The sequence below is a fragment of the Scyliorhinus torazame genome, chromosome 3, assembly GCF_047496885.1.
Source record: "Scyliorhinus torazame isolate Kashiwa2021f chromosome 3, sScyTor2.1, whole genome shotgun sequence".
Classification (NCBI taxonomy): Eukaryota; Metazoa; Chordata; class Chondrichthyes; order Carcharhiniformes; family Scyliorhinidae; genus Scyliorhinus; species Scyliorhinus torazame.
Genome location: NC_092709.1, coordinates 28845320 through 28857466, shown reverse-complemented (window position 1 = coordinate 28857466; position 12147 = coordinate 28845320). Strand labels below are relative to the sequence as shown.

General features: G+C 44.8%; 1 protein-coding gene across 4 annotated transcripts in view; it reads right to left on the bottom strand.

The window, feature by feature from the left end:
* The window catches only part of adamtsl7 (ADAMTS-like 7), a 621654-nt gene that overhangs the window by 57363 nt on the left and 552144 nt on the right, over window positions 1-12147 (bottom strand). For all 4 annotated transcript variants that reach the window (XM_072495481.1, XM_072495482.1, XM_072495480.1 and 1 more), the window contains 3 exons: window positions 5661-5790; window positions 2817-3021; window positions 699-872 (listed from right to left, as the gene is read on the bottom strand). In XM_072495481.1, coding sequence (XP_072351582.1) covers window positions 699-872; window positions 2817-3021; window positions 5661-5790 — 509 coding nt within the window. The remainder of the gene's footprint in view (window positions 1-698; window positions 873-2816; window positions 3022-5660; window positions 5791-12147) is intronic.

Genomic DNA, 12147 nt, shown 5'->3' with positions numbered 1-12147 from the left:
CCAGCAGTCTGCAAAAATCCCGTCAATAACCAGTGATTAGGTTGCCGTCGACCTGGATGCAGCATGCTTGCTGTATAGTTTTTTTTTGATAATTTGTAATTTGATAACTCTTTAAATGGCTTGTGCTCCTATGTTCAGCCTTAATAACCTGATACTCGATGCACGGTGGCACAGTGGTTAGCACTGCTGCCTCACAGCTCCAGGGACCCGGGTTCAATTCCGGCTTCGGGTGACTGTCTGTGTGGAGTTTGCAAGTTCTCCCCGTGTCTGTGTGGCTTTCCTCCGGGTGCTCCAGTTTCCTCCCACAGACCAAAGATGTGCAGGTTAGGTGGATTGGCCATGCTAAATTGCCCCTTAGTGTCCAAAATGTTAATTGGGGTAAGTGGCATAGGGTCGGGAAGTGGGCCTAGGTAGGGTACATTTTCCAAGGGTCGGTGCAGACTCGATGGGCCGAATGGCTCCCTCATGCACTGTAGAGATTCTATGATTCTATGATTATTTTCTGGAATCTATTTCCAAGATGCTCCCTTCCTATTAGATCATTATCACTGGCTCATTATTTATAACTAAATTGAATGACGCAAGGTGGCCTTTATTCTGTTACATCCTGTCTAATAAATTCTGCTGGCAAAGTATAGGAAATGATACTGCAGCGATAATGGTGTGAAGCGGTCGGATTAGAGAATAATATTCTTTACCCTCACACTCCAGTCTGTGTGGAACCAACTCTTTGCACAAGGGCCCATGTCACAATTTTCTGTATCAACAGGTTTCAGTTGCATGTTGCACTCTTCATCATTAACAATGTCCCCAAGGTTGTCAATGCATTTTACATCCCGGATCCTTTGTCCAACTCCGCACGGTACTGAGCACTGAGAATAGGGTGAAAAATAGAGGCAACTAAACAAATATAATGGAGTTAATGGAGTTAATGTAAACCAAACAGAAATTCAATTCTTAATGAATCAACCAATTCTGACTGGTAGTTATTAATCTCACGGTTGTCTTAGTTACAAAGTAAGACTCTAAATTTCTGGGGCTGCTTCACCGATATAAGTGTGGCCAATTGGTGACCCAGCGAGAGATGCCATCGCAATCCCAGGGAGGGTCCAAAGGTGTGCGGGTTAGGTGGATTGGCCATGCTAAATTGCCTTTAGTGTCCAAAAAGGTTAAGTGGGGGTTACTGGGATAGGATACAGATGTGGGCTCGAGTAGGGTGCTCTTTGTAAAGGCCGGTGCAGACTTGATGGGCCGAATGGCCTCCTTCTGCACTGTAAATTCTATGATTCTATGAGGGGGTGGCTCTAATGGCTGTGGAGGGCTGCTGATACTTGCAAAGTCACATCAGTAGCACCCACCTCAATCCAGCCGCGCAAATCGGAGGTCCAATGGGATTGAAGGCAAAATAAATAATTCAGGCCTCAGGCACCTGAAGAAGCCACTTAGCCTCTACACGATGGAACTTCATCCACTCCTCCTCAGCCCACCCCCAGATTGGCCCAGTCCCTCTGTGGGAGGTGGACCCCTGTTGGGTAAAACTGTTTCTCTCCTATCATTGCTGCCCCACTGATAACGCCCAGAATTCACGTCATGATGTTGTGTGGAGAAGACACGCTGACCACTTTTAGCAGCTAGGTTACCAGAGAGTCCGCAACAAACTGTCAAGTGAAGACCTGTACATACCTGAGAACCTGACAATACCTGAAACAACGGTGGAAGATAGTACCTCAGTTGAGGACATTTCAACACCAAGTCAACCTCGGTGTTGAAATGACCTCGGGTACTGGTCATGGGTTCTATGGGCCCGTGCATGGGTAATGAGCCCGATCCTAGAGCCACATCTTTGACCACACACTTGATAGGTGGGATCGATCCTTGGACTGGCATTCCTTTCTCAGGCTCCTTTTCCAGGCCTTCTCTTGCCGTCAGGTGTCCTGGAATAATTGTCTCCCTTCAATCAGGAGTATGTCTAGTCAACGTGAAAAAGCAGGAGCCTGAGGTTTGCCCATCACCACAAAAGAAATCGACTGCCTCTGAAATGTCTAACTTATTGACTGTTGTGTTTGTCAATTGCTATTTTTTTTTAAATTAAGGGGCAATTTAGCATGGCCAATCCACCTCCCCAGCACATCTTTTGGATTGTGGGGGTGAGACCCACGCAGACACAGGGAGAATGTGCAAATTCCACATGGACAGTGACCCAGGACCGGGATTGATCCCGGGTCCTCAGCACTGCGAGGCAGCAGTGCTAATCACTGCACCACCGCGCCGCCTGTTTGTTAATTGTTTAAATTGTAAATTTTGATTGTTCAAGTTATATTGTGTTTAATTGCAGGTAGCTCCGATGCAAAGGGAAAGGGAAGTGTTGCGCATTCATGTTTGTTCCTAAATGAAACAAGGTCACTTTCAGAGCTCGATCACGTGATGTAATGTTGGATATCATTGGCAGCTTGGGCGGGCTAACATTCAGTCTAGTCTAGCAACCGGTGAGAAAACAACTTTCCAATAAAGCTCTTGTTTTTTTGTACCTTCCTTTAAAAATACCACAGTGGGGGTCCTGGGAAGTGCCTGTTTTATTTGAATTCATGCGAGACGTTTTAGTTATTTCCTCCCAAGTAATTCTGCAAATGGTGATGAATATTTTTTTTCTTGAACTGCTGACAAGTCTGGGCTGGGACTGACTAATAACCAACACTGATACTAAGACAAATCTGAACTGGTTCCCTCGTTAGCCCCCATGGTGCCTGATGCTAAAGCTGGTGTGCCCACTGTTCATTCCAGCTGATTCAGTCATGCTTTCCACGAGTTGTGTTTACCTCACTCCATTCAGTCCTGATATTCCACTGGCTGCAGATTTTCAGCTGACAGGTTGTTGTTGTTTCTGGTTTCTCCAGGTGCCTGCATCGTTCAGGCTGAACAGTGGTTGTCCGATTAGCATAGATCTGCCTGCAAAGAACCTGCCGGTGTTGTATCCCAGGCCCACATGTTTTACTGCATTCTGACCATTCACCCAGATCCCAGCTGTTGGTCAAAGCGATAAATAAATGTCATGTCAGAGATCTCTCACAAATGGTCAAAGAAATACGCTTCCCACGTTTTAACGAGAGTTCAGAGAGGCAGAGACAAAGGAGCTTATCCTAGCCCAAATTCACACCTTTATGTGAATGAATGTATGATAGTAACTCCCCCTCCCACCCAGCACACATTTGTCAGTGACATTTGCAAATTATGGTTCCCAAGTAAATATCTAGGACCAAAGGGCGAGGGAAGGAATGAACACAAAACAAAAGGACAGAAAGGGAAGATAGATAGGCAGGAAGACAGACTGGCATTTAACTAGCGCTGTTCACCACCTCAAGACATTCCACCACATTTTATACCCAGTGGAAGAGAAAGCCGCTGAAATAATCTAAAAACTGTAGGGGCGATTCTCCCAAATGGAGCCCAAGTGTTCGCGCCGTTGTGAACGCTGTCGCATTTCACGACGGCGCGAAACGGGCATGGGGACGACCGATTCTGTCCCCCACAGGGGGCCAGCACGGCGCTGGAGTGGTTCACGCCGCTCCAGCCTCCCTTCCGAGCGCCAAATGGGCACCGCGCCAACCCGCGCATGCGCAGTTGGGCCGCACCAACCTGCGCATGCGCGGGGGACCTCTTACGCGCGCCGGCCCCGACTCAACATGGCATCGGTGTTCAGGGGCTGGCCACGCAGGAAAGTAGGCCCGGGGGGAGGAGAGGCCGGCTCGCCGATCTGTGGGCCCCGATCGTGGGCCAGACCCCATCGGAGGCCCTCCCCCGGTGAAGGATCGCGTTTCCCCGCCTCACAGGCCGCCCCCCGACGCTACGCACAGAGTTCCCGCCAGCAGCGACCAGGGGTGAACGGCGCCGGCGGGGCTCTGTCGTATCCGCACGGCCGCTCAGCCTATCCAAGCCGGAGAATCGGCGGCCCCACCGATTCCAGCGGCCCGCGGCCGGCGCCGCGTCAAAACGCACCAGCGCAAATGGCGGCGATTCTCCGCAACTCGGAGAATCGCGTGCCGGCGTCGGGGCGCCATGGCGCAGTTGCGGCGATTCTCCGGCCCGGCGCAGGGCTCGGAGAATCGCCCCCATTACATTTAAAACTGACGGGCCTTGAGTTAAAAAAAAGTCACTCCGGATGAACCCATTCAGCTCAAGCACTTTACTACTTTTATCCACTCTCGTTTAGGGCTTTATTCATTGGGATTCTTCCACTCAGCCATTATTGAATAAACTCGGTTTGCTCTTACTGGAACAACGGAGATTGAGGTGCGACCTGATAGAGGTCTACACAATTATGAGGGGCATAGACAGAGTGGATAGTCAGAGACTTTTTCCCAGGGTAGAGGGGTCAATTACTAGGGGGCATAGGTTTAAGGTGCGAGGGGCAAGGTTTAGAGGAGATGTACGAGGTAAGTTTTTTACACAGATGTTAGTGGGTGCCTGGAACTTGCTGCCGGAGGAGGTGGTGGAAGCAGGGTCAAAAGTGATGTTTAAGGGGCATCTTGAAAAATACTTGAATTGGATGGGAATAGAGGTTTACGGAACCCGGAAGTGTAGAGGATTTTAGTTAGACGGGCAGCATGGACGGCGCAGGCTTGGAGGGCCGAAGGGCCTGTTCCTGTGCTGTACTTTTCTTTGTTCTTTGTCCTTTGTTCTTTTGCCCCCCGCCCGCCCGCCCCCCCAACCCGGGTTTTCTGCTACAGACGATGGGAAAAAGCCACTGGAAATCCACCCCAGAATTAAACACTCGGACAATGTGTAACTTTCAAAGTGGAGGAACCATCATTCCCCCCCCCCCCCTACAATTCCTGGTACCTTTTCCAGTGAGAGCTGAGTGATGCAGACAATGCACAGGACTGGAATCGACAAGCAGGCCATTTAGAACGATTTTTAAAAGGAAAATGCTAACGGGATTTTAGATTGGCGGAGATTTTTAATTCTTGATTTTCATTCAAAGTAACAAAAACAAAACTGCAGGAGGAAATGTGCCTCCAAAATATAAAAATTTCACATCACGGCTGGAATGGGAAATGGAAACTTTATCAGCAACAAGTCGGTGGCTGAGGGATTCACTGGGACCATATGAGCGAGGGAGGGGGGTCATTAATTCTGTCCCTAGCCAGCGCCTAACGGGCAGTGATAAATGTGGACAAATATCCCCTTCCCCCCCAAATACACACACAACCCCACTCTGCCAATATTCACTTTGGTGAGCAGAAACAGATTTCCCCCACCATCAAAATAAATCAAAAGAAAACAAAATGGTAGACTTCACGCCTGTTGTCATTCAATAATACCTCCGGCGGAGAACATTGGTAACATTCTCAACCAGAAAACATTGCTGCTGGAGGTTTCTATTTAAACAAAAAAACAAATCTGCTCAATCTCCAGTGGTTACTTGTTATTGCGGTGCAATTTCATAGCTTCATGGGGCTTTGATTAATTTCTGTTTCTCTTGGGCCCCTGGCTGGATTGTATCCAACCTGCATCCTGACTGCTTCAGGTTTACCAGACGTTCCATTCACACGCTCAGCTTCACTCCGCCCTTTCAGGAAAATGCCAGATAAATGTAGGACCGGCATTCCCATTGGGCAGGGTCACTTCTGTGAGGAAAAAAAAGCTGATCAAAGTGGACGTACTAGGCTGGACATGGATTTATATTGCAGGCTTCTTCCTCCGGAGTTGGCCGCATTGCCATTTCGCACAGGTTTTCAGATACTTCTTCGTGCGTATTCCTGTTAACACATCGAAAAATGAGAGCACGGCTCCCTAAAAGTCAAGAGAGGGCATTTGTTATTCACAGGAGAATGCCTCGCCTCACACAAGCCAGCTTAATGATGAATACAATTGCGCTGATTAATTATTCAGCAAAATGTATTGCTTTGGGGACAATGTACCAGTGCTGTGATGGGATCTCAAACAAAAAAAAGGTCACATTTTAGAGGGGTATCTTCGGTGAGGCAATGGTGTCAAGGCTGACGAGATGCCTAGGCAGGTACATGGAACTAAGATACAAATCAGCCCTGCTCTATTGAAATGTGCTGCTCCTGTTCCTAGGAGTGTTTAATGAACCCCTGCCATTGTGAGGACATGGTAATGGGAATTCAAGTGCATTTTCTCCTATTTTCTGAAGGTCAGTTTTTATGGTTGCAGAACTAACCACGCTTAGTGTGTTCACTATCATCTACACACGCAATTTTCAGGTCTCTTTAAATGCAGCAGTGGCTTCCCTATTCCCAAACTTGGTGACTCGCATGGACAGGAATAAAGGCAAGACCTCAATTTTACTAGGGACAGTGGTCATTGGTATTGGCATCCATTGGTGAAATGTCGGATCCGCTGCCTTGCTAATTGTTCCCCAGAATATTCATCTGGTTTTAGTTTCAGGTAAAGTTAATGTGAAATATTGCATCAGGTTGAATAGAGTGACCTTGCTTTCAACGTGCAATTCACCTTCATGGTCAGAGAAGTTCTTGCAAATCGTCAGAATGTCCAAGTTATTCACAGCCTGGCCAATTATAGATGCTGTCCTGTACAAGTTGTTTTCCAGTTGAAAATGTAAACAGTCAACATGATTATCTATCAGGACTGCCACGTTCCTTCTATATTTGGTCACACATGTATTCAAATTCAGTTATGCATTCAAAACTATTTTTTGATAGGTATGGAAAAAAAGGCTTGCAACTAAACAGCACCTTTCAAACCCACAGGACATCCCAAAGTGCTGTACAACTAATGAAGTTTGTTTAAAACTGTCACAGTTATAATATAGGAAATGCACAGCCAATTTGCACAGCAAGCTCCCAGAGCAATGCGATAATGACCAGATAATTTGCTTTTTGTCATGTTGATTGAGGGATAAATATTGGTCAGGACACTGAGGATAATTCCACTCCTTTACTTCTAAATGGTGCCACAGGACCGTTTATGTTTATCTGGGAGGTGCCCTCAGTTTAACGCCTCATTTGAAAGATGCACCTCCCTCAGTACAGCACTAGAGTGTTTCTGCTGAAGTCCTGGAGTGGGACTGGAACTGGAAACCATCACCTTCTGACTCAAAAGCACTGCCAACGGAGCTCACTGCTGATAGCATGGCAGAGGGTGTGTATAGATTTATGAGGGTGCCCTGGATAGTTATCACATGGCTCAATAACAGAGGCTGAACATGGGAGGTTTTCCTTTTAAAAACCTGTAAGTACGAGAGGAACTTGAAGCTGTCAATGAGATCAAGTCCTTGAAAAGCCTAGAGTATGAAATATTTTTGTTCTTCTGTTGAGGTAAGGTGCGAGTTTGTCAATTGGAAGCAATCTGAAACGTACTTGGTCAGGTTCTGCAATGTGAAGACAATCCAGCTGTCTCAGTCTCCGCCATTTAAACAGATGTTAAATAAATCTATCCTTACCCCTCTGCCTTTGCACAGACAGATTTAAACAACTGTAACAATGTCATGTGATGACAGGACACGAGGAGCCTGCGTGTATGGTTTAGTGAGACCTTTAATGATACTTTAAACAAGAAGGTTTCCCATAATGTGACTATATGGAATAGATAATTAAGGGAGACCTGATTTCAGAATTAAAGATTTTTGACTTGTTTGCCCTTTAAAATTCCCAATCCCCATCCTCTGCCCTCTGCAGTGTTACATCCCTCTGCTTCTCCTTTGCACCCCCAAGAAAACATCTGCACCCCCCCCCCCTCTCATGAGAACCAATGGTTCTTCACTAACTATTGGAGCACAAACTTCCAGTCCTTGACCCCTTGCTGTACTCCAGCAATGGCAAATAAATCATGATGTGAAACCATCTGATGTTATCAGCTTAGGTCAGCTCTCCGGTATGCTCCTGCATGCACTAGCATCTTTCATGATCTCAGGATGACCCAAATCCCTTTACAGCTGATGTTGTACTTTGGAGTAATGTAGCAAAGCAAAGCTGACAAATTGGGCACAGTAAGGTCCCACAAACAGTGTTGAGTTAAATGAGATAAATCTTCTTTGATAGCATTAATTGAGCGATACATTTTGGGCAAGGCACCTGGAGAACACCGCTATGCTTTTTCGAAAAGCACCATATGATCTTTTGCCCACCTGAGAGGGAAGAGGGGCTGTTGATTAATGTTTCACCCGTGAGCCATTATATGTGTGTGTTTCATATTAGGAACGACACTTTCTATCTGCTGCTGTTAACATGTTGGTTCTGATAAAATCACTGTTTTTAACAGTCGTTAGTTAACCGATTCTGCACAACACGGTGTCTACCCTTTAAGTGTTCCTTTTGCAATTCAGAAAATTGTAACACACAATGTGTAAAGCACCCTGGATCAAGTACAAGCAGTCCTATTATTCTTTTTTGGGTCACCTATCTGTCAGGCATTTTGGAATGTTTTATTAGAATACAGGGCGCGTAGAGAAATTTCCAGTTATTAAAAACCACTGGCTGCTTTTCTGGCATCGTCTGACCAGGTACATTGTTCCAGAGAATGTGAAGGATGCACAGACTGAAAGGCAGCCACCTGAAAATGTAAAATTATATCTCTCATTATAGGCTGCCTATTGATCCTATTTATAAAAACGATGCACTCAACCTGTCCTTCATTACAGGGAATCTTTCCTGCAATGTTATTTGATTAGTTTGGCTACTTCGTTCATAAACTTCTGACCTTGCTCCCTGCATACCAAAGCTATTTTTAATAAGTGCTCAGAGCTGCCTTTCACTACATTCTCTCTGACCTGGCTGGCTGGAGATACCAGAGCTAGTTTTTGCTTCTGCACACTCAAGGTAGTACTTGCTCGACAATAGATAGCAATAGCCCCACCCTAGGGTACCTCTACATTCGAGTAGAGTAGAAAGACATCAAGGGTAATTTTCACCTTTACTACCTTGTGGCAACCTGGAAGCGCAGATTGCTCATCCATTGGGTGAAACATTGGTGGGTCCTTCAATGGGTGGGTGATCCATCTTACTCCCAGACAGCGAGGGTAAAAATGACTCCCATTGTCTCTCAAATAGCATATTAGCTTTTGCATCCTGAATGCATTCATTTGCTTCTTTGTCTTTTTAAACTGCCTTAAAACAAATGGGCAAATACCACAGTTGAAATAGCGACGTGAAATCCCCCCCCCCCCCCCCCCCCCCTCCCCGCACCGGTGTAACTGCAGGGCCAATGTATAAACAAATGTTGATCATTGTTCTCAACTGTTTATCCTTCTTAGTGGATTGGCAGCCAGCTACTCCTGGGGGCTCTCTCATTGTGCCACTTGTAACAACGTTCTGCCTGCTCTTTTGTAATTGGCTGATGTCAAGCCAACAAAGAAATTGTAATATTTTTTCTGTTGGTAATATCATTGTTGTATTTCTTATGTGCTGGAAGACATGCTATTGGGGGTTTGTGAGTATGGTAATTGGAGTAAGAGACAGGGTGACTGTGAGAGCCTAAACAATGAGAATTGGTTGATGTGGTGATGAACTAGAGGGACTTCAAATAGATGTTTACATAAGAGTAGATTTAAATGCGTTGTTTTGATTCAGAGGAGAATATCTAAAGGTTACAAGAAAAGGTGCGAGGAAGTAAAGAAAAGGAAAGATAGGGTGAATTTACATGTCTTTTAAATCCTCAGAGCTAAAGTAAAGAAATTGTGCTTGCGAGCATTTCTAAAAGAGATTGGGTGAGACAACGGAGAGATCAAAGGGAAAGAATGTATTTAAGGAGATACCTGTTGTTTAGGACAGCAGGAATAGCTGATGAGAAGGCCCAGAAAGCAGTGTGAACAAAGTCAAACCTGAAGAACCAGCTGTTGCTAACCTCAGAGGACACCCCAAGTGCAAGAAAAATGGCACTGTGTGGTAAAATTACTAGATTCTAAAAATCTATAAAGAGTTGCTCAACAGAAAAGGGGAAGGTTAGCTCTGAGGAGAGTTAAACTAAGATCCTTTGGAACGGTTTTGAAAGTACATTTACTGTGTGAAGCCATTTTTGTGTTTAAGTGTAATTCTGTTTTTTTAAATTTCTTAATGAACATTTACTTGACTATAAAATCATCACTAGTAGTCGGGGGCATCAGTTCTGGATTGCAGAACCTCTTTTCGTACTAAAAAGTGTTTCGGCAGCTGCTTCACGTTTCCCTGCTGGGATTTGGGGTAGCGCGGCATTTACCATCAGTCGTGTCATAGCACCGATAAATACCACGCCCCCCCTCCATAAGATTGTGCCGTACGGTGTACATCCCTCACAAGAAGGGCCAGGACCCGTAAATGTCCTCGATACCTGAAAATGTTTTGAAATGTAGAAGATTTCAATCACTGATACCCTGAGGTTCCCTCTACCACCAGCTCAGGCGAAATACAATAGAAATAAGTTCCTGTTGATTTTCAGAAGTTATCTGATAAAATCGCACTTGTGAAGCTTTCCAAGAAAATAAAGCAAGAGAATTAATGGCAAATTAGCTAGCTGGATGAAAAACTGTTTTGGGTTATAGAAAGTAGGAAGTGAGGATGGAAAAATTGTTCAAAAAGAGCGGCGAGCTAAATTCTCAGGGGGACTGTGCTGCTCATAGTATTCATATAGAAAAAAGCAGAGGTCCTTAAATTTAAAATTTGCTGATGACAATCAGTTATGTGTGTGGGTGACGTATGGAAGGGAGACTGACAGAGAAAGAAATCTGGACCAATTTAGTGGATGGGTCGAGGGCTATAGGAAGGATTCAGTGGAGATAAAATATACAATGATGGAGTAAATATGGAAAATATGCACACAGAAGGCATTCAAATTTGTTTTTTTTAGCAATTGCCAACAGGAAGACAATTTGGGTACAATTATTGACCACATGCTAACATTTCAAAAACAAAGAAAAATTTACATTAATGTTGTTTATTACATTACCTCAGGTGAGGGACCATCCAAAAACCTAATTGTGAAGTAGGATTTACCTCAAAAATATTAATAACTGAAAACAGGCCAATGTAACTACAGAACTCATCAGCAAAACTTCTAAGCTTTAAAATATTAAGTTAAATTTGTAATGTAAACTCCTGAGCACAACATTTGACAAAATCTAAATAATTGAGAAATCGATGGAGAAGAAGGAAATTGCATTTGCATAGCGCCATCCCTAATATCAGAATGCTCCAAAGTGCTTCAGAGTCAATTGAGATCCAGAGTAAATTGAGGTCCAATCACAGTTATAAAACTGGGGAAAAAAGGCCAAATTGTGCAGAGCAAGGCCCCACAAATAGTAATGAGATACTGTAGATAACAATGATCTTCTGTAAGGCTGCCACCACCCAGTTATGAAAGCAGGCACCCAATTTATTTACAAAATTCACTTATTTAAATAAGTATCTTCTTCTCCCTGTGAGGATCACAAAAGCTCATCTAGAAATGGTGAGTGCATGCAGTATGTCCTGTGTGAAACAGTCCGTTTGCAAATAGAATTGCTATTATTATTAACCTGCACATCTTTAGACTGTGGGAGGAAACCGGAGCACCCGGAGGAAACTCACGCAGACACGGGGAGAACGTGCAGACTCTGCACAGACAGTGACCCAAGCCGGGAATCGAATCTGGGACCCTGGAGCTGTGAAGCAACTGTGCTAACCACTGTGCTACCGTGCTGCCCCAAATTCAAATTTTACCATCTGCTGTGGGGGGAATTGAACCTGGGACCCTAGAGTACTCTGGGTCTCTGTTCCAGTGACAATACAACTACGCCACTGCCTCCCCCAGTAAAATAAAGAGCCTCAATATGATGGGGAGACAATTCGAGGCGATGTTGCATTGGATGCATGAAAGGATAGATAGGAAGGAAGTTGTATTTTTATGGTGCCTAATTTCACCCTTCCAAAAGAACGTCAGTGTACCGGTGTATGCTCCTTGTGGTGGGAACAAGTGCAAGAAAGGATGCCACATTGAAAAAGATAAGTCCCAATATCAGGTAAAAAGACCACAGTTGCATGCCACAAAATAATGCCCATCAAGCTCGCTCACGTGTACCACATAACCTTGCTGAGCTTTTGCATTCAGTAATTCTTATTCATAACTATACTCCATGAAGGATGAATTCTTGCTGCAATATGTAACTGAAATCCTAACACCTGGAATGTGTTACAGATTTTATATACTCCATAAGAA